The 23,800-nt window shown below is 36.1% G+C and overlaps 1 protein-coding gene across 1 annotated transcript in view; it reads left to right on the forward strand.

Annotated features, from left to right (window-relative positions):
* The first annotated feature begins 455 nt into the window (after positions 1 to 455).
* Positions 456 to 23,800, forward strand: part of Ptx1 (pituitary homeobox homolog Ptx1) — a 36,406-nt gene continuing 13,061 nt past the window's right edge. The window contains exons 1-3 of the mRNA XM_065479510.1: positions 456 to 920; positions 12,279 to 12,389; positions 19,671 to 19,906. Of these exons, the coding sequence (XP_065335582.1) occupies positions 665 to 920; positions 12,279 to 12,389; positions 19,671 to 19,906 (603 nt within the window). The 5' untranslated portion in view covers positions 456 to 664. The remainder of the gene's footprint in view (positions 921 to 12,278; positions 12,390 to 19,670; positions 19,907 to 23,800) is intronic.

Consider the following 23,800-nt stretch of genomic DNA (forward strand, 5'->3'; position numbering starts at 1 on the left):
AGAGAAGTTTGAATGGTAAAACTGGTCTATATCGAGTTCATTATATTAAAAAAGTGCAATCAACCGCATAAAAAAACACTGCCAAGGAGATTCCCAGCCGGATTTTAACACTTTCACTCTTGAGCATATATTTTTATTTATTTTTTAGAGTGAAAAGCTTTAAATAAATTTTATGAATTCTGAAGAGGAGAAACTAAAGCGTTTCCAGGTGTGGAATGCGGTGAATGGTATACTCTGAGGAGCGATTGTCGTCAAAAATCATCTCACGAAATCGCATCTTGCAAAACGATTAAAAAACACTAGGTGCAAAAAGCATTATTCGCGAAAAGAAACAAACAAAGTGTCAGTGTGTAGCGCGGCGTGTGCAGTTGTTTGGCGTGTTGCGCGGCGCGTCCCGCCCCCGAGGAGGCCGGGCGGCAGCGGAGGGGGCGGTCGTTTCGGCGGCGGAGCGGCTGGCATGCTCTCGGCTCAGTGCAGCATCAGCAGCAGCAGCAGCGGCCGAAAAGCCGAGAGTCACAGACACACGATACTCGTGGCAGCACGTTGAGAGTGAGTGGCCGACCGGGACACTCACTGCTTTTTTCGCACGCGCGCCGGACGAAGAAAGGGCGGCATCATTTTTTCGCTAAACAGTGCCGACTATCCGATCGGACGGATCCTGAAAATGGAGCAGGCGGGCGGCCCCGGCTCGGCGGCCGCCGCCCAGGACAACTCGGGCCTGTGCCTGCAGGACCTGGTGTCGGTGGAGCACCACCACCCGCACCACCACCTGCACCACCACCACCACCAGGAGCTGCACCTCAACCACTCGGCCCAGCACCTGATGAGCTCGGCCGAGCACGCCGTCTCGGCGCCCGCACCCGCCGCTCCGCCGCCCTGTCCGCCGCTCCACCACGAGCCGCTAGAGAAGCTCAAACGAGGCGAGTGCCAAAATCTTTATTTCTTTCTTTTTACCGAAATGCGCACGGGTAATTTTAATTTAATGGGAAAATTAGACTAATACCCGTCACCGCTATAAATATTAATTTTTAAAAACTGTTCTTAAAAAATTTGTGGGAGAACCGAATTGTGCCACAAATCTCTGCACAAAAAATTAAGACTGCAGGAGTTTCGAAAGGCCTTTAATTTTATTTTGCCAGCGAAAAAGTCTACTGTTTGATTTTGGATCAAATAAATCGGCGCCTATACTATTATGAAGAAAGTCAACCCAAAGCAAGAAATTAACGCTCTAGAAATTTGATAAAATCTTATTCTCAAGTGACCCTGAATTATTTTTTTTTAATATTGTCATAAAAAAAATTATAACAAAAAATTATATAAATAAAGCAACAGACATTTTTTGAACCACAGCGTGTTCTTTTTTATTATGCCTCTTTGGGTTTAAGCCTGTTTAAAAGTTTATGGAGCATACAAAATAATTACTTTCCATTCTTTGGCAGCGACGATTGCCAGTAAATGCTCACAATAAAACACAAACTCAAGTGTTGCAAAAATCGATAAAGAATTAAAATTCAACCCTTTTTCGGAAGTCACCAGAAATCGCCGCGGCCACAGCAATTTAACAAAAATTTCCTAAATCATTAAAAAAAAGATGTGCAAAACAGACAAAATCTTGGAATGGCAACAGATTAGGATATATTTTGCATTGGTGCCACCAGGAAGAGTAAAAATTAATAATTAGTGATGACAAATTTTTGAATTAATAATTAACAACTTAATTAAAGCGTTTTTAAATAAATACCTTTTATTTTTCTCATGTGCTTAGCGTGCAATTTTTTTAGTATCTATTTTCTACGTTTTTTAAACATACTTAAATATTATATTATTATTTTATTTTTTAAACTTTATTTATTAAAATAATTTGATTTACTTGCACTGAACTTTTTTAATAATTTTAATTTTATTTAAGTAAAAAATTTATTAAGTTAGGTCACGGCTTCAATTGTACAACTGAAGTCAAGGCTTAATAGCATAATTTCCGGCGACATTAATGTTTTAGTAGGGTTTATTTGTTTATAAAAATTAGCATCAGTTTTTCTCCACGCTAAGTGCAAAATTGCAAATAAGACTCAATAATAATTATTAAATATAAGATTTTGAGAAATTTCCAGGAAAATTGAGCGGTTTGTCAATGATCTTTTCGCTTGACTTCAATTCCGTCCGTCGCAATCAATCCAACGGTGTGCAAATTATGAGGAAATTTTTCTTCTGGCAAATCAAACGTGAATTTTAATATCGGACTATCTCTCAGTTCAATAGCATATATATTCTGGGAAAATTTTCAGCTCTTCACAAATTTTTTGAAAGCATTTCAAGTAAAGGTAAAAGGGACTTTTTTATATTATTTCTGTGAATCTTTACCTCAAACTCGCGTCAATTTTTATTATACCAATTATAACTTTCACGCAGTTTGGGTATTATACAAAATATCCTTTTCAATGCAAAAGTTTGAGGTTTATAAGCATTTTATGTTCACGCTTTGCTTTTAAGTGGTCATTTAAGCCCAGTAAATCGTATTTAATGCAACATGCATCAACACAATTAATCAAATGATAAAAATAGCATTAAAGGCTCGCATTTTAAGCCCATTGGTGTTTACAAAGCCAAAACAAGCTTTATATTGTTGTTTTCTACAGTTTTCTTTGCATCTTGAATTTTAAATAAGCTGCACGTAAATTTTTACAAAAATTTAAAAAGTTTGGTGTAGCTTAAACTCTTAAAAATGAACATCAAAACTTCCAATGTGTAATATGCGTGTTGAGATAATTTTGATAGTTGGCAAAATAGATTTAAATTTTTATTACTCCTCTCGATATTATATACCATGCCCTATATAGTGTTGTATTTTTTTATTGAAGCATTATTTTTAATTTTTTTTGCCACACTGCAGAATAACTGAGTTTTAAAATATTTTAACCATTGAAACTTTTTCGGAATCATAAATAATATACAATCTCTTTATAAAGATGAAATTAGGCTTCTAAATTAACCTCAACTCCAAAAAAACTAAAACCTCAATTTTAGACAATTGCGTCAAAAGTATAAATAGACCGTCATCTGAAATATGCGCCTGACAATCATAAAGCAATTATTTCATCCGGTTTTTCATTTTTGAATTGAAACATATATGCCGTTCCGGTACCGGTCAAATTGCGCATGTAGCTCAACTCAAATTTTAATGCTGAATTGATTGTTGCCATTTCTTGCAACAAGGAAGATTTGGGTTTGGTTGTTGAGCTGCGCATATTTTTACCGCACCAGGAAAAGTGCAATCATGTGGTGACAATTTTTCGCATAAATTATTACATAATTTAAAAAACGCGTTTTACAAACACAAAACATTTTATTATTTTCTTCTATTTAATATATATTTTGTTGTAATGGTTTTTTTAAAAATATAAACTTATTTTTACATTATAATATTATGTTTTAAATAATTCATTATTAAAAATATAATTAATTTGTAGTATTTTTTAATAATTTAAATTATATTCATATAAAAAATGTATTAAACAACGTTACGGCTCTGATATAAAATATATAAATGCTGTCTTTGAAATCTAACAATGTTCCAGTCAGTCATGGTTAAATGAAATCTGTAGATTTAGATTATATCTTAGTCTCATTATTCGTCATACAAAATATGTTACAATACCACCCAAGTGGAAATCTAAGCAAGATAATGTCCATTCAAAAGATGTTTAGTTTCAAGTGACCAACAATTTGACGTTATATTTTTAGGAATCCTTTTTCCTAAATTTTACTTTAATAGAAACACCCATGATAAAAACGATTTAATAAACAATATTTTGAATTGTTGATAGCGAAATATGAGAGTCTATGATGTGTAAGTAATTCACCCACAACATCAGAGCCGCGCAGCTATACATGATTTATCGCGTGCAACCTATGGGAATAGCAGATGTTGAGTTGTTGCGCGGCGCGCCGAGCTAAAAATCATAAATTGAACTCGGGCCGAAATTTCAGCGTCGGCATGGGAATGCGAACAGAAGAGTTTGTCAGTTGAAAGAAGAGAAAGAGAGCAGAGCTCATTAAACACCCCTTGGCCGGTCGCGGCTCATCGCCCGCAAACATGATATCATATATACACGCGCGCTGTAAAATATATATATAAATGTACGCGAGAGAGATAGAGACAAAAAACAGAGCCGACCCCACGGCGCGCGAGTGCGGCTCAATTTTCCACTCGAATGCGTCTCAAAGCACATTCTGACACTCTCCATTCTCGCGCTCATCATTCATATCATTACCAAATGCCCCCGGACTCGCTCACTCGCGACGCCGCACCCCCATTCATCTTCATAAACCGCGCGCGTTGTTTGTGTGTGAGAGAATCTCTCGGCTCCACTGATGCGCTTTCCCTCTTGCTCTTTTTTCATCTCGCCCTGAATGCAAGATAATTATAACAAAATGCTATTGTGTATATAGTCAATGAATAAAAGATGCTGATTATTTAAATTTAATTTAGTGGGAAGCTTACAAATTTTTCTATGCTTTTAAAATTTTACTGTAACATTTTAAATTAATAAATTGGCAATGGTTGTAAAATTGTTCCTAAGGTTTTCAGAGATTAAAAGTAGCATATAAAAACATAGGAGTTAGCTAAGGTACTTGTGTAGCTAAATCAGTTAATTAAATTATATAAAATCAATCGAAATAATCAATGGAAAATTGACTTAAATAATTAAATTTTAAAGTGATTTGGCAGCTATGACATTCCGTTTAAGAGCAAGTTAACTAACTGAATCCCGCTCTGATTTTAGATTGAACATCCTGCCAATTGTGCATTTTTACAGAAACCTTACAAATTAAACATCACCATATTTTTTATACAAAGCATATAATGTGCGAAATGGATTTTAGTTTGTAACAAAAGAGACAAAAAGCACTAGCAGAAATTTTTGCGGAAAAATTGCAATTTGATAGGGTTTAAATCAGTCAGGAGCGTGGTATATATTGTAATAAACAGCAAATAAACCAATTTCTATTAAAAAAAATTGTTTGTCACTTTGATGAATGAACGGGAAATTTGATTTTAAGACAGATTTGTTGGTATACAATAGAGCAGAAGAACCCAAGGATGTTAAAATTTTTCAGTTGAAATTAAAAGCAGCTTCCTTTTGCTCTAGCTCACAAAATTTCTGTATAAAATAGGGAAACTATATAAGTATAGAGACAAAAAGAAACTAACTTGCATTTCACTCCAGACTGAAAAATGATTTCTTTATCTTGATTAAATGCATAAATTAACCTTTTATAAATTTTTGAGTTTCAAGTTAGATCAACTATGTGTCTGGTTCAGTAAAAATAATTTTTTTACATTTTAAAATGGCTATTTTTATAATTAATTATATTTCATTTAAAAAAATTAATTATAAAAATACGAAATTTAACGATTAATTTTCTTAGACCTCAAAATAATACAACTGTTTTTCAACATTGCAAAAAAATATTCAGAAGTGACACGATATCTTAGAATATTAAAATCCTTACAAATAATTTGTTGTTTTATTGAGGTCAGGTCTTTCTTTACATTATTTGTTTTGCTAATGGTCCGTAAAAGCAATAAAATGTTAGTTTATAATAAGGCTTCTATTGAAAGAAATTGGCAAACAAACTTTTTTGACATACTTCAGCTGACCAAAATTAGATAAAAATAAATTAGGACTGCCTATTGTCCCAGCGATAGAATGAGACAATTGATGCTCTAAAAAACCTACTTCAGATCTTTAAATCTAATTTTTTCGGAAGTGATCCAAAGCGTAAATAAACGAACACTATCCATATAACTGATAGAAAAAATAGTTTCCGCAAATTTGTACTTAAAATTTATTTGAACAGATGTGTCAAACGTGTTATGGATTATATTTCTCATTTCCTATCTCTGTTTTGGATCAACTATTATCATAGAAAATAATTAAAATTTTATATTTATCTAAATGCAATAAAATAATCCAGTTGAGATGGTTTCTCGAATTATAAATTAAAGAAAGCTCCGCCAGCTTCCGACTTGATTTATTTTCAATATTCCTTCCTGAGGATGAGGAATTTTGTTCGGATGAGGAAGCAAAAAGCACATCTCAAGTCTTGCTTGGGTGTCGGGTGCGCATGGGGGCAAAAATTAGTAGCGAGATGAAATATAATGTAGGCAGTGGTGCGCGAGAGAGCAAAAGAGAGCGAGAGAAGAATTCGGAGCGCGGCTGCTGCGGTAATTTATCGCTCGCGCCGCATACATCTGTTGGTTTCTTGCGCGTCCCTTTAGTTAATAATTGGCTGACACGTCCTCGACTCAACTGCGCCGGGGATTAGCCGCAAAAAGACTCACACTTGCGCCGCTCCCAACCAGCACACACACACAGAATGTGTCACTTTCCGAAACCGATGGACCAGAAATATATAAACACGCCAGCTGTTCACCTCACTTACACATCATAGATACATGCACACGCATTTCCCTTTGCAGCCACGAATTGTCACGTTTCTCCCTGCACGCCGAGGTGCGAATTGAGAGCTTCGATTTCAGTTGTCGTCTGGTGCTCTGATTTTTTTTTATTTAAGCTAGAGGGGATTAGACTCGTTTTTTTTTTAAATCAAGACACCAATAAAGACCAGCACTAATAATCCCGAGATTATTTAACGCTTTGCCGGTTGAAATTAAAATGATGAAGGATGACCAATTATTTCTAATAATTATTGCTAAATGAACTGGTGATATCGGAATTTTATGTTTGTGATTTTGTTTTAGAATAATGAAAAAGAGCGTGTTTGTATTTCATAATTAGTTGGAGCTATAGGTTAGTTTTTACGTATTTAATGAGTTACCAATTAGTATCGGCTCAAACAAAATAAAAACCAATCTGAATCTGAAAACCACGTAAAACAAAATATGAAACTGACAAGAAAAGATGGGGTCGTCATGGGTTTTCAAGGGAAACAATTAAAAATCAACCAAAATTATGTCATTAACGCGTATTGCAAAAAAATGATGAGTTTATCATGATCAATAATTTGGTGAGCGGTCCACGCGATATTTGATTTTTAAAATTTTAGCATTAAGATCTTATATATTATGTTGTTATAGCCTTTAACAACATTAGTAAAAGAGCTGATTGGTTCTAATTAAAAAGTTAAATAATAGTTTAACGTGAGCATATAGAAGTGTCTCAATAATTTTATCATAAAATAATTTGTATAAATATAATAAATTAAATAAGGTAATTTTTACAAAACTAATTTGTATTTTAATCACTTAAATATTTTTAAAAACCAATTGTCTTAAGAGGGTTGATATTGCAATATGCTTGTTCCATTGCATGAACTCATCCCTTAGGGTTCAGCTCAAGCCAAAATTGACTTAGTAGCAAACTGTATTTTTTTTAGAAAAGTGGCTGCAAAGTTAGCATGCTTTTCAAATAGTGAAGACTGTCTCCCTACTTGAAATCTGATTTTATTTCAAAACAAAGAGTTTCCCCAAAAAGTGTCATACACTGTTAACGAGAGGACTCGAAATCTGCTTAAAAAAATGTGGTCAAATACTGTAAATTTTGGAGAAAATTTGAAAAAAAAAATTTTTATTGCAAACGTCCTTATTTTTTTTGGATTATTGCAAATTGCAGAAAATGAAAGTTGTTTATCAATCAACTGCTTGTTTCATTCAACAATTCAAATAATTTTCAATAGTCGCCCAGTACCAATTCACTTAAAGAGGAATGAAACTGCAAAAGCCTGGAAAATGCTTGTTGCCAATGCATAAACTCATCCCTTAGGATTCAGTTAAAGCCTAAATTGACCTAAGAAGCATTGTAATTTTTCGAGAAAATTGGCTGGAAAGTTAGCGTGCTTTCAAATCAATGTCTCCTTACTTGAAATCCGATTTTATTTCAAAACCAAGAGTTTCCCCAATAAGTGGCACACACCGTTGAACAGATCTCGACAAGAGGAATCGGAATATGCCAAGAAAATATGTTCAAGCACTGTACATTTTGGAGAAAATTGGCAAAATTTGAATTTTTACTGTAGGAAGAGGTCCTTTTTTACTATTGCAAATTGTTGAACAAATTGTTTATGGCATCCAACAATTCAAATAATTTTCAATTGTTGCTCTGTATCATTCCACTTTAAAAAATATCCCACACCTTAGCCTCAAACAATAAAAAATACAGCACATTGTAAATCAAAGCAGCGGTGATGATCACGAAATAAAACTCGAACAGTATAATAGCAGTACAGTATGCTCTTGCCTCGCAGGATCGAACAAGGCCGGGCACACACATAGAGCAGAGAAAATAAATTCCCCGGCAGCTGAGGTGGGACAAGAGTGGGATTTTTCACAATTTTGGCACATATTCCGTGCGGCGGAAGCTCGTAAATTAAGTGTATGTGACATGGACGAATCGGACCGATATATAGGGCTTTGAGTTAGGCCACCTGCGTGACATCTCGCGCGATGATTTCGCGCTTAAACGGTTGCTCTCGAGTTTCACACGCCGCCAGGCGGAAGCCGTAAGTTTTTCGGGGTGTCAAGTTATTAGCCCCGCCGCACCCCCGGCCCGAGCGGGTGGTTAAACACAAATCAACAAGCAGAAAATTGGCTTTGCAAGTCGTCGTCTGGCCGCTTTTTGCCCGACGGACGCGACGCTCCGGCTCCGCGCGCACAGATACATATTTGTCAGCCGCGATTTATGGACGCCGCGCACACAAATCGCCCTCGAACAACGCGTTGTTTATTTTCTCGATCTGGTGTGAAGCTGTGAAATGAGGAGACATTGGAACCGCCGTGTCGCCCCCGCCAAACAAAAACAATTTGGGACAAGGAAAAATCTTGTAGGATCAGGTTTAATTGAAAAAAAGGGAGACGACTAAAAATATAACTCAAGCATGGCTAGGATTGGGAATTTAAGGCCATTGAAGAGTTTATCTTTAATGTACCATATGAGCTCGAATCACGCGCGTAGTTTTAAGACCTGTAAGAGACAAAATCATAAATTACAAAAACCGTGAAGATCGTTGGGTAAACCTTATAGTAAACAGATTAAAAAAGTTAAAAACCTGTCCATATTGTTGGAGCACCTATCATTTTTCGGATTTTGAAACGCAAATTTTCCCAGAAATTTAAAACTTGCTCTTGCATTCGCAATATTTTGATTTTATTTGTTTGTTTATTAATTTTTTCATTTTTTAAATGCTGGTTTTGTCATTGCAATAATAGTTGCTAAACCGAGCTTGACGAGAGATGATTTCAATTGAAGATTTTCTATCCTGCTGAGCTAAGACTGATTATTACTGAAAAATTTTGGATCCTGAAAAATGTACAATTAAGATTTACTGTCGCTGAAAACAATAAAAATCCACCAACTTTATCTGAATTCCATCTTTAGACCTCTCTTTAAAATGCATGTGGATAAATGCCATCCTCTGAAACTTTATTGTATTTCGAGAAAATCGATAGAAAAATTTGGCAAATTAGTCTAGAAAAAGCCATCTATTTCTTGGGAAAGATTTTTTCGTCTTCAAATGCTCCACATCTTATAAAGCATTTTGACAAAATCTACGATGAGAAAAAAGATGTTGGGATTAGTCAATAAGCTGGATGTTAATCGTTTAAATAAAATTGCATCTACTAGAAGAAAAAACGTTTCTAAATATTTTTAGGCTCAACTTTATTTATTTAGGCCTGCAGCGCAACTTTTCCCCAAACCAAATCATAAAAAACTTTAATAAATGTGTAATCTTACGAAAAATAATGTATTTTTCAATGTATTGCAAAGATTTAAACCAATCAGAAGTTAAAAAATAAATGTAATGCAAATTAATTTTTAGTCAAATAATTTGTATTTTTTTAGGAGGAGTAAAATAGGTTGTTTCTGTTTGTGGTTTACTTGAAATATGAGTTGTTATAAAATAAATAATTGCGTGCTGAGCATATTTATATTAATCTAGGTGTATAATGCATATCATCATAATGTCAATTACCTCCTACACTTCAGCATCGATCAATAATTTAAAAATCAATGTCTTAATAATTCATGATACCTTAAAATTCGTAATTATAAAATTAAATAATTTATTAAATTTCCATGCTTGCTCGGCGTTTTTGTTTAATCAAGAATAAAAATTTAAAAATAGATTCCGGAGTGCACCAGCACCAGCGCACTATGTATAATTGTAAATTACTCGAATTGGACAGCGTTGGTTGTTTGCCAACAATGCAGCGCGCGAGTCGGTTGTTGGTATGGAACAATGCGTGGTTGGTTGCCGAGGGCGTTTTCCTGCGGCGCCTGTTTGCCGTGCAGGTTGTAAAAATTCGGCGTCTGCTAGTTGCTAGAACTATTTAATTGCAGCTAGTGGAAAAGCAAAGCAAAGCAGACGGGAGCCGGCTCGGCCCCGAAATATGTTGTTTCTCTCACGCGGTGTCTGCGCCTCTCTCTCTCTCTCTCTCTCTCTCTCTCTCTCTCTCTCTCTCTCTCTCTCTCTCTCTCGCGTATGTGTGTGTGTGTGTGTAACTTTACCAGTGCTGCTGCTCATTATCAGAGAGCAAACAAAAAGGCCAGAGAGTGGCGCGTGCTATTGTATTATGCGCGCCACGAATAAATAAATAAATGATAATGCCTCCCCGCGCGGCACGGAGAGAGAGAGACACTCTCATTATGGGCTATTTGCTCACTCTCTAACTCAATGAGATAATAAAAGAGAGCTCTCCGCTCTCAGCACTTTAAACAGAATTTCGCCGCGGGTAAAAACAACACGCGCGCCGGTTGACCGACCGGCCTGCTCTTTTGTCGCGCGGCGCACACTTGTGGAAACAAAGCTGCAGATTTATCAGCTGTGCCCGCCGCAAATCAATACATAAATTACACACTTTGTGTGTACGTACGCATCTGTACGCTTGTTAGCAGTAAGTTTGGGTCACCTTCTCATGTGCAAATTTAACAACAGAATGTCTTCTGATAAATTAAAAATTATCCTTGGTGAAATTAGTTTATTTCTTCTGTTCTGAAATATACTAGCTGGTAAAATTATGGAACTTTAATTTTGAGCAGGAATAAATAAATAAACAAAAGGTCTATCAACAATTTAAGTAACACCCTGTTTTGAGAAAAAAATTACCTTTTTTGCTTCATAACAATTCTAATTTAGCCATTTTCCCCAAAAATTTACAGTCCTTGGCCATATTTTCTTGCCAATTTTCGACTCCATTCGTCAAGATCTATCGAACGATGCATATAGTACGTTTTGGGTAAAGACATTTGTTGTGAAAAAATAAGAAGTATATGGAGAGAGTTCCCACCATTTGAAAGCCATTTTTATTAAATTTATCCCTAAGGGATTTTTTTATAAATTGACAACATGGATTTTCTAGGGTTTTGTGGAATCTATCCTCAACAAAGTGGAAAATGAACAATACAGAAATTAAAATTTCCAAAATAGAATAATTTGCTTCTTTACAAAACGCAGCATTAGTAAATTTTGAGGATCAATTTAAACAAATGAAAATCAGATAAGTAAAAATATTGCTCAATTTGAAAAGCCCTGAGTAAAAACATGGCAAAGCTGGTGGAATCAGCGAGCAAACAAATTTGAGCGTATAGGGTTCAATTTTCCTGACCTTCGTAATCTCCAAACAAACCTACGGAAAGGCTGTTTGCACGTTGCTATTATTTGCTTTGGAATTTCTATTAGTTTCAGTTTCAAACTGTGTGCGTTGCAATCAAGAAATCCTTGCAATTGAGAACTTCTACTGCTTCCGATTTAAATTACTATAGATTCCTGAGATGCTTTCATCAGTGTTAAAGTTAAAGTAAATATTTTTATAGCAAGTGAATGCATTTTTCAGGGCTGCTCCAAAATAATATTTTAACAAATTGATGTGAAAATGTGCTTAAGTTTGATCGTAACATTAAAAATTTAATTAAAAATGAGAAAAATAAACCAACACGAGACAAAAATGCTTCTTCCAATTTAAATTACTATAAATTCCTGGGTTGATTTTATCAGTATTCAGATTAAATTTAATATTTTTAAAGCAGGTGGACGCATTTTACAGGGCTGTCACGAAATTATATTTTATTAATTTTTCAATAAATATTTTACGTATTATTGTTAAAAAATCAACTGTTCAATTTATACATGATACTCATCTCAATTTCAACAAATTGATCTGAAAATGTGCTTAGCATTAAAAATGAGAAAAATAAACCAACGCGGCATTTCCAGTGTTTTAAATTATATATTAATTTTCAATTTCCTCTGTGTTTCAGTATGGGAAACATCGTCTGACTTCCGGGAAAACTCGCACAACATGACCAGCAACATTGACCACTCACAACTGACGTTTCCCGCGGCAAGGAGCAGAGGAAGAGACAGGAAAGGTGCGCGTTTTCCCTCCCTCCATTTTTTTATATGCATATTTTTTTTCTCTTCTTCTCATATGCACGAGTCGTCATCGCTCTTGCGAGGCGCGCATACACGCTCGGCTAGCCAAGCGCCAAGAGAGCGAGTGTGCTGCTGGCTGAGGATGAGATATTGGCGAAATTGAATTTTTCCCGCGGCAAAACGAGCATGAAGCGGCTTATTTGCCTGCGAGTTTTCACACTCGAGCGGGAGGGCGGCGAAATTTATACCCAAGAAATAAAGCACACACACACACACACGCCAGAGAGTTTCGAGTCGAATGATAGCTCCAGCTCGCCCGCCCGCCCGCCCGCCCGCCGAGGGTTTATTTTTTCAATCTGGCGCCAATATCCAGAGGATTTGGCTGCTATCAAGTGCGTGTAAGCCCACGAGCACCAAGCCGCTGCAGCTTTTGCTTTCAACGTGTGTGTGTGAGTGTGTATGTGCTCGCGCTCTTTTGATGCACTGTGTGTTTAGGCTGCGGACCAAAAATCTATTCCGACAATTTTTGCTCTGCGCCCTGCTAAAAACCTTTCCAAATTCGGAACATACGAAAATAATTAAAACTGTGCATAAGTTAAATTAAATCTTCAAATGCAAATTTTTAATTTCATTGCTCTTTCGCCAAGCCATTGATTAAAGAGAAGCTTTATTTACAATGTTAATCGAAGGTCACAAATGACGCTAGTCTCTAATATTATACTACGCGGTGTTTCAATAATGGAATATAAATAAATAGTGCAACTTAGAAGGAACTCGTGATATCTCGATTATCACTTTGTATTTTGAAATATATGGATCGTATAATCCACCGTTTCTATTGTTTGCTTTAAAACGTAAATAAATACGCTTTGAAATAGCGTTATATTTCTTTTGAATTAAGCCTAATTCTTTTCACCGCCCTGTTCCATAAATGAAAATAATTAATTTGAGCTATACAACCTATTAAATGATGCTGTGGTAAGGAAACTAAATTTTGATGTTATTTTCTAGCAGTTGAATGATGAATTTGAAGCAATGTTACCTCATTTTCAGTAATTGATTTTGAAAAAGAGACACAATCAAACTCTTAAAGATCCGTAGCTTTGAATGTACTTGCTATAAGCTATACAATATGTTATTCATCATTTTTATGTCAAGAAAAGTAGTTTTTTGACAATTAATTATTATTTTATTTTAACCAAATAATAAAATCGATAAATTGTTTTTTAATCTAATCATTAATTTCCTAATTTTTTTATGTAGAATTTACACAAACTAAAATCTTAATGTTTTAATTTCTATAGAAAAAAATCAACAATGCCTACATGATTCCAAACAGAGAAATAATATTTTTTCTTTGGCTTCATCGATGTGTGTCTCATATTACTTCAAAAATTCATTCTTTCTTTTTACAATTATCGTGTGCAAATGTTTTGCTCACATATATATGTTTAATTTTTTCTATAGTAAAAAGCCTGGTTGAATTTTTGACCATTTAATTAATTAACTCAAACTAAATTCTCGCTCAAAGCGTTCAATTCAAGGGGAATTAAGCTGTCCAAGAATTTCCTTTGTTAATCTTTATAGCAAGCGGTCTATCCCATTTGTTGCTTGAGAGCATTCCCGAAATTTTCAATTTCATACAATTTTAATGAGCCATCATGAAAAGTGGATCATACGCGGGGAAAAATCTAGATTTATTGATTTTTTTTTTAATTTTATGGTTCATACCAATTTATTTTGCCTTTTCATAATGAAAAAAAAATGAAAATTTGTTTTCTAAAAAGAATTGATGCTGTAAAACCCAGGAAATCCATGTTGCCAACGCATAAACTTCGATTAATCCCAAAATCGACCTAAATGGCCTGTTAAATTTTCGAGAAAAATTGCTGCAACGTGTTAGCATGCTTTTCAAACGGTGAGAACTGTTACCCTATTCACAACAAAGAGTTTCCTATACAAATTGTCATTCACTGAAGAAAGATTTCGACGAGAGGAATCGAAATGTACTAAAAATACAGTCAAAAGTGCTGGGAATTTTGAAGAAAATGGCAAAATTTGAATTTTAAATTTTGATTGGAGCAAAATATTTAAAACTAACAAGTCAAAAATCTGAAAATAAATTTCAATTGTTGCCCTGTATATCAATCAACTTAATTCTAATCTTCTTGAGAATTTCTGAGTTGCCTACAAAACGCGTGCTTGAATTAAATAATCAAAAACATTTTACTTATTTGGCATCAAAAGGAATTTAATGATGAGGTTTCTATTACAACTTTAATTGAAACCGGATTCCATCACATCATAAAATAATAATCGGCGCGAACGGAGATATATAAAAACTGGCTGAGAATCAGTGAATTGTGAGAAATATTTGTTTTATATATCAGCAGCGGCGCAGAGAAGTAATCGTAATCAACAGCACGCATGTGTGTCGTTTCCAAAGCAATAAAGTTGCCGAACAACTGTTTCGCTGTCGTGTCTGTCGTATATTTTTTGTCTGCCTTGTTTGGCCTGGGGAAGAAGCCACGGCTAGAGAAGTGGCGATATGACACTCTAGCACTCGGCCGGCCGGCGGCAGAGCAAACATCTCCAAGATCGCGCGTTGCGTGCCGCCGCCGAGATGTTAGAAATTATGTCAAGATTGGCCCGGTTGACAGAGACAGATCGACTATTGACAATCGACCACAAAGGAGCCGCCCGGCACAATCGGAAAACGCGCCATCCGACGCGCTGATGACACAATCACTCGAGCAGCCACCGAATTTGCACGCCATTTTGCTACTTGTTGTAATGGGCGAATCGGAAAAGATTTAAGCTTTCGCGTCACTTAAATTAGGAGCAGAATCAAAAACGCATGCGACATTTTGGTTGATTCTAGAACTTAAGGTGGAATATGGGCTCTCGCTATAATTAGTTTCGGACCAATCAAAGAGAATGAGAGAGAGATCTTAACAGCAGAAAATTTTAAATAATTAACTGTACGTGTCTCTAAATGGGGAGAAATGTAGCCATGATTTTAAAGAGGAATGATACTGGAAAGCCTGGAAAATGCTTGTTGCCAATGCATAAACTCATCCCTTAGGATTCAGTTAGAGCCTAAATTGACCTAAGGATCGCTGTAATTTTTTGAAAAAATTGGCTGGAAAGTTACCGTGCTTTTCAAATGGTACTGTCTGTCTCCTTACTTGAAATCCGATTTAATTTCAAAACCAAGAGTTTCCCCAATAAGTGGCATACACCGTTGAATAGATCTCGACGAGAGGAATCGGAATATGCCAAGAAAATATGTTCGAGCACTGTAAATTTTGGAGAAAATTGGCAAAATTTGAATTTTTATTGTAGGAAGGTCATTTTTTTATTATTGAAAATTGTTGAACAAATTGTTTATCGGTCAATTGTTTAAGGCATCCAACAATTTAAATAGTTTTCAAATGTTGCCCAGTATCATTCCACTTTAAATTTAAAGTGAGTCTAAAAATTAAAAAAAAATTGCAGTCTTTTTAACCTGCGGTATTTAAATATTTGAAAGAGCTCTAACACAACCAAAAATGCAATTTAAATTGCTGAGAAAATCGACTCTTATATGGTAATCACACAGTTGAGCACTGTCTCCTTAATGAAAATCATGATTTATTCCACCAGTAGGAAAATTTATCTCAAAATGTTTGCACGCACATTGCACTGTTGGATAGATTTTGCAATGAGAGAAGTTTTAAAAAGGATTGATTGATACAGTATACACAGGAAAACAATTGAAATTATTAGAACTGTTGGCTACAATTATTAGATGATCATACCGTTAATTTCAACAATTTTGCTCTACAATAAGCATGATTAATAGAGGTTGCCGCACTATATAGTTAAATCTCAAATTTTGCCCATTTTCTCTCAACTTATTAGTCGTTTTTACCATATTATTTTTTGGCAGATTTCAATGTACCTCTCGTCGAGATCTATCCAACGGTGTGTCATAAAAGTTTTATGGGAAACTCGTTGCTGTGAAATAAAATAAAATTAAAACTAGGTAGGGTGTCCTCACCATTTGAAAAGCATGCTAACTTGGTTGCCAATTCTCTTCGAGTTTTACAGTGCTTTCCCAGATCAAATTTGGCTGTAACTGAATCCGTAATGCATTGGCAAAAAGGATTTTCCAGATTTTCTGGGATTTTGCAGCATCAACTCTCTTTAAATCAATTGAAATACATGAATATTTATGATAAATCGGAAAAATTCTGAAAAATGATCATAATAAAATTTATAGAGATGATTTTTTGCTTCCTACTTTCCGCAACCAATGGATTCATTGAAAAACTTTTTAGATCCAACTATGCGAAATGTGATTAATTTATATCATGCAAAGATCCCCTTTAAGAGCAAAAAAAAAATAACTCTCCTGTCATGCGAAGGGCCACTTCCAGCAGGGTACTGAGAGGTTGAAAATCTAATTTTTATCCGTTTCTTAATTCACACGTCTGGGGAACTTTTTATATTTTAAAAGAGTAATGATGAGAGGCAGAATTTCGTCACAAAATCATTAAAAACGCGTCCACCAGAGATCGTAATTGCCAATCCCCTTAATGACTGTCGGACAACTCGTATAGGGGGAACATGCAACTTTTTTATTATTAATTATCTTGAATTGGCAAATAAATTCTCTGAAAGTCTAATCCAAAGTAGAAAATATGAAATGAGCAAATTTAATTATTTTTAGTTTGATTAAAACTTTGGGTCTATATGGCAACATTCAATGAAATAAATCAATTTTACAGTAACATTTTGATGCATATTTTAACAATTCTCAAAAGTTTTTCTAAAAATGTGCGCACGTAAGTCTTCACAGATTTTTATAAGCCACCAAGGTTATTTTTATTGCCAGATTGTCTACTTTTATTTGACCTAAATACGGATTTTTTTCATGGGATGACCACTTATTACTAACTGTCATAAATAATAGCGCGTGCTAATCTTCAGATAAGAAAAACAATTCACACTTAAATTTATGACTGTTGAATTGGGCCTCCTGGAAGACATATCTTTCGGAATCAATTTGCAGTCTATATCATGCTTGAAAAATATTTGTTGGTGTGTAGCGTGTATTAAATATTTCCACAATAATATTAAATCTTGTAGGTAAAATTATAAAAAAGAAAGTGGCAAATTAACTGTTCATTTATTTATTTATTGCAATTATGGAAGTTGTACAGATTTTTTTTAATTTTTGTGATAGACATTGGATAGTGCCACGCCTGCACTTTACAAAATCACAACAAATTGATGGCTTCTCCTGCAATCAGGCAGATGATAATGGCGCGAAGCGAGGAAGTCGGAAAGAATGGAGCAGCTTAAAAGGCGGTGTTTGCGCCGCGCCGCGCAGCTCGGGCCGGGATGGAGCCATCAATTTGGTTCGAACGAGTCTGTGGCGCCGCGAGAGTGGCTTTGAGAGGGCTTTTTTGCCCTCGTTGGCCGCCATCGCTCTCTTTCTCTCTCTCTCTCCACTTTGAACTCAATTAATTGCGATAATGCAGTTTTTACGGGCGGCACCAGCGTTTAGCCGAATCAATTTTCTTGACGAGCGCGCCGAGCCGCGCGGCTGCGGGGGCTTTGCTGGCTGGCCGGCCGGCCGGGCCGCCCCCGCCCGCCCTTCCGCCCCCGCTGCAGCCAGCCATCTTCGTGCCGGTTGCAGCATAAACAGGCGCACGCGCCCTCCTCCTCTTCCTTCCGCAGAGCTCCGCTCCGCTCGGAGATAATTTATACGGGCCTGCATGGCATGCTCTCGGCTTCCTGCAATTCTGCAGCCCACGCAGCCGCCGCCGCCAGCTTCCCGCCCCGGATAGCTCTCATCTCAAGATTTGAGCACCCCATAGCAACCCCAGCAGCGCCGGGTAAATATATATGTATACGCCGCCACAGCCGCTCCCTCGCCCTCTCGCCCCGCGCACAGAAGATTCCTCGACAACGCACACACGCTCTCGGGATAAAATGGACTCGGAATTTCGTCTGCAAACCCTCGAAATGGGTCTTGACGATTTGCGTCTCGTTCGCAGCAGGAAAATCAAAATTATTGCCACAGGGCTTTTTCCTTTTATTATTATTATTTGTATGCTAATTTCTCCAACCAAAACTGACCGAAATCTGCTGTCTGAAGTTAGTTTATGAGAAAATCGATATGGAGCATTTGATATTTTGAAAAAAGAGTTTTGAGCACTATATAAAATATATGGAAATTTTTAACAAAAGACAAAATAATGAAATAAATTGCAATTACAAACAAAAAAGGATGAACTGTTTCAAAACATCGATTTTTCTACAGAAACTTTTCACTCAAGTAACAATTTAGTCGAGCAAAATTAAATATTTTGACACTTCATGAGCTCTGGAGTTAAAATACTGAAGAGACAAGCTAAGAATATAAAAATAATTATGATTTTTTGTAACTGAAGGTTGAGCGAAATATTCACAGAATATACAAACCTTAGAATAAAATAAGATTTTTTTTTCAATGATGATGTTAATTCGAACTAAAATATTGTAAGATGTAAAGAAACAGATTTCAATTTGTTATAATCACTGAAAAGGATTATGATTATTGCTGATAATTTGGGAGTAAAACTGCGGAATTTTCCAAACTTGTCATTCTTTTTTAATAAAACGGCACACTTTGCAAAGAAATTGGCAAACTGAAAAAACAAGTGAGACACGTCTTTTAAAGTTGAAATTCTTTTAAAGTAATAAACAAAAAGCTATATTCCTAATAAATATAATCTCATGAGATTATAAGAAAGAGCAACCTGAATTGCGATCGGAATGTAATAAAATAATATGAACTAATTCTTGAAGTCAGTCAAGGATCTTGTGGGACTTATTGTTAGCGGTTAGCTGAAGCATTTTGCTATTTTGTTACGCTCCTTTTATTTTAGTGGTTTTCGCAATTAATTATTCCATCAATATTATTCCAATCACCAATCATTCTTGATGTACATTTGCTGTAATATGTTGAAATAAGTTAATCGATACTTTATCAAATAATTTTTCTGTTACATAATTTAAATATTTTTCGCAATCTGGTGATAATATAATAAATTAAATAGATCTCATAAATTGTTTTAAATTCCTTATAAAAAATAATGTAAATTAGTTTTAAATTTTAAAAAATGACATTAAAATAAAATGATTATTTTTGTTTTTTAGTTTTGTGTGAATTAAAGCTTTATATTTTGTTTAACAATTCTTTGTTTTTTTAAAAATTAATTTATATTCTATTTGTGCTGATTTAGGAAGCAGAGCGCTGTCGGTGGATACGGGGATCAAAGCGGAGCCGGGCATCGACGGCGCCGACCCTTCCGATGACGGCAAGGACGGCAAGAAGAAGCGGCAACGACGCCAACGCACTCACTTCACCTCGCAGCAGCTGCAGGAGCTGGAGGCCACCTTCGCCAGGAACAGATACCCTGACATGAGCACCAGGGAGGAGATTGCCATGTGGACCAGCTTAACCGAAGCCAGAGTTAGGGTGAGTGGTCTTTTTCTTTTTCAAAAATGCCGGCTTTTTAAAAATAAAATCCACCAAGTCAGTTTTAACCGGTTTTTAGCCGTCTATACTGGTTAAAATAAAGGAAAAGTAACAAAATAAAATCATTGGCGGAGAAATAAACATATCTTCAATTTTTAAAATTTTAAATTTAACATAAAAAATAAAATCTTAACGGGGTTTCAGGAGTAAACAACCAATTTTAGCATTACATTCACCAGTTGTATATGTCACAAACAGATGGCGCCACCGTTTACTTTCGTAATAAATTTAATTTTAAGGAATTTCCGCTACGATTTCAGACCCAATCTAGCTACTGTACATTCTTCACTTAATATGCTTTCTTTTGATGTGCTGAAAACCAAAATCAGTCCAGCCATTCACCGTATAAACGTTGGAAATTATTTTTCATTTCAAAAAATATTATTTCACGATTCTATGGCGATTATCCGAGCCGATTTTGGTTTTCAGCGCGTCAAAAGAAAGCATATTAAGTGAAGAATGCACAGTGGCAGGATTAAGTCTGAAATCGCAGCGGAAATTCCGTAAAGTTAAATTTATTACAACGTATCAGGTGGCGCCATCTGTTTGCGGCTTCAAACACTGAGGGTTTATGCAACTGGTCAATCCCAACCAATTTTAAAAAATCCAGCTTCTGCCTGGCTAAAACCGACTGGTCAAAATACGGAACATTATTGTCTTTAAGATTACAAAAAATACAAACTTCTTTATTTTTGCTAAAGAAATTGGTTGAAATGATCAAATTTAATGAAAAATTACTGCCTTTCAAAGTGCAAGCTTTTTGTCATCTTTGTTGATAGCAAAGTTGAACCGGCGTGGCATTTGAATGGCACACGTGCTCTCCGTCTCTCTCGAGATTATTTGAAATGCATTGGGCGAAAGCTGACGGTGGTCGGTGCTGGGCGCTAATTCAATGGCACTGCCAGCAAGATTAGTGGAAAAATCCTCTTTCATCCCCGCGGTACATTTCGGGACTTAAGAAGCTTAAGCGCGCGCGGTGCTGGCGCGCGCGGCTGCGGCGTCCACCGCTAGTTAAAATAATTGCTGCTGAAAAATCGAACATTAACATCAGCCGCGATGATTTACTCTCCCAAATGTACAAATTAAAAGCGGCGCGCTAATTGAGTGTCAACAGGCCGGCCAATTAGCCTGTTGGCGACCAATTTTTTACTCTCTTTCGTGCCAACGCGTCGTGTATAATTGAGTGAGGCTGCGCCGCCGCCGCCGCCGCTGCCGCTGCCGCCGCTGCTTGGCTCTATAATTAGATTAAGAGAGCGCGCAGAGAGAGAGAGCCGGCCACTTTCATCACATACGAAGCAAAATGGAGCGCTTAACAAGAAAAGAAACAAGCCGGCTCTGATCGCTTTGTCTTTCCGCTCCCCCAATGAAATAGGAGATCCGACACTGCTGTTTCAGACTTTAGAAAAAAGCCCAGGGCTTTTCAAGCTTTCAAACAGCTCATTGAAGTCGAAAGAGAATTGTCAATAGCACCATCGAATCAATTTTAGTTATAAACTTGAACACACAAATATATTGGAATGTACTAATTAATCAAAATAAAAAAGAAGAGTATTTATTTGTATTTTAATTTATGATTCTTTAAACACCGGGAAATAATTTATTAAAATACACATTAATTACCCAATTTGTATTTGGTTCTATGAAATATTTTTCTGATCCAACAAAGGGTATATTTCTAGTACAAAATAGCATGAAAAAATAATTTTTAATTTTTTTACAAAGCAATCTAAATGTGTGCATTTTAATGTCAAACAACTTAAATATACTTTTTGCAATTAATTATGTCAAATTTTCTCTTCTTGATTGCGTCGTGGTAGCGGAAAAATTACGCATAGCTCAACAACCAAACGCAAATTTTTCTGTCGTAAGAAAATTAATCCAACAATGCGCTGAATAATCAGGAAAATATTAACAATCATTTCAAAAATTAAAACTTATTTGTTTGATGACCGATATGTACGCAATTTGCCCACTATAACAGAGTCGATTGGCTACTTTGGGCACCACAGGTTGATTGAAAATTTACTCTGCTGTTTCTATAACGTTCAAAACTAATTTAAATTTCCAAAATCGACATTGATAGAAATTTTGTAATTGCTTGTCTTGATTGTACAGTCGGGAATTAAAAATTTTAATTTATCGTTCAGAGATACACATTTCATAATTAATTGTAGTACTTTTTCGAGGTTATTTTATGAATGAATATAAAATTTAACTATATGTATAGGAAGGTCCTTTTTTATTATTGAAAATTGTTGGACAAATTTACTATCGATCGATTGTTTATGGCATTCAAATAATTGTTAATTGTTGCCCTGTATCATTCCACTTTAAACCATTTGTAAATTCGTTCAAGAAGCACCACATGTTTTAAAACAAATTCAAATTTCTTCCATGCAAGTTTTAAAGAGGATTTGATACTGCGAAAGCCTGGAAAATGCTTTTTGCTAATACACGAACTCATTCCCTTGGAATCAGATGGACTGTAGTTTTTTTGAGAAAATTGGCTGCAAAGTTAGCAACTTGTCTGTCTGTCTCCCTACTTGAAATCTGATTTTCTTTCAAAACAAAGAGTTTCCCCGAAAAGTGGCATACAAATGGTTTAAAGTGGAATGACACAGGGCAACAATTGAAAATTATTGTTGGATGCCATAAGCAATTGATCGATGATAATTTGTTCAACAATTTGCAATAATAAAAAACGGAATTTCCTACAGTAAAAATTCAAATTTTGCCAATTTTCTCCAAAATTTACAGTGCTTGAGCATATTTTATTGGCATATTCCGATTCCTCTCGTCGAGATCTGTTCAACGGTGTATGCCACTTATTGGGGAAACTCTTGGTTTTGAAATTAAATCGTATTTCAAGTAAGGAGACAGCCATTACCATTTGAAAAGCACGGTAACTTTCCAGCCAATTTTCTCAAAAAATTACAGCGCTCCTTAGGTCATTTAGGCTTTAACTGAATCCTAAGGGACGAGTTTATGCATTGCCAACAAGCATTTTCCAGGCTTTTCCAGTATCATTCCTCTTTAAGAGAATAAAGCAGATTTGAATTTCACTCGTTAAATGGAATTTTGCATGGGAATGGAAGCAAGGTGCGTGCGATTTGTGCGTGTTCGGGTTCTGCGTCAAGCAGCAGGCAAACAAAGCGGCAAGATGCGAGGAGCGATCTTTTTAATCCGTTGGGCCGATTGCATAGTGCGCGCTGTTCATTTGGACGCACAAATAAAGCCTGCGCCGCTTCTGCTGCTCACTCAGCGGGCTCGGGACTATCAATCTCGGCGGCTGCGGGGCCAAAAATAGCCACCGCGCGTGATTAGGGGTGTGTAACTCCATTGTTACACTTTGGCACCCCCGCCCGCTCGTCCGACTCGCATTTGAATATAAATGAGAGAGTGCGAGCGGGTGCAATAATATTTATGAGCAAGTCATCTGTGTGGATTTTATTGCATTCGGAATATTGCACCCCCGGTCGACGGGCGGGCGAGCGAGTGAGCGAGCAGGCGGGCGCCGGCCCTTTATTAAATGCACCGCGTGCCATTATTCCGGCATTAACCACCCTCTCGCCCCGCCGGGTCAATTTAGCCGACCGCAACTATTTATATACGCGCGCACTCTCGCACAAAGATGAGCTGCTGCTTTTGTTGCCACCGCACCGACTAAACCAAGCAAGAGCGTTCCGTTTGTCTTTATTTATTTGCTGCACGAGTTGCACTTTAAAGCAGAGGCTTTGAAAAAGGGTGAACTTGAAAAAAAACTGTTCAGTGTTTTTCCGGGAAATTCTGAAAATAACTAAATTTGTTAAATTGAATTTGAGACTAATAAAAAGA

This window comes from Cloeon dipterum, chromosome 2 (assembly GCF_949628265.1).
Source record: "Cloeon dipterum chromosome 2, ieCloDipt1.1, whole genome shotgun sequence".
NCBI lineage: Eukaryota > Metazoa > Arthropoda > Insecta > Ephemeroptera > Baetidae > Cloeon > Cloeon dipterum.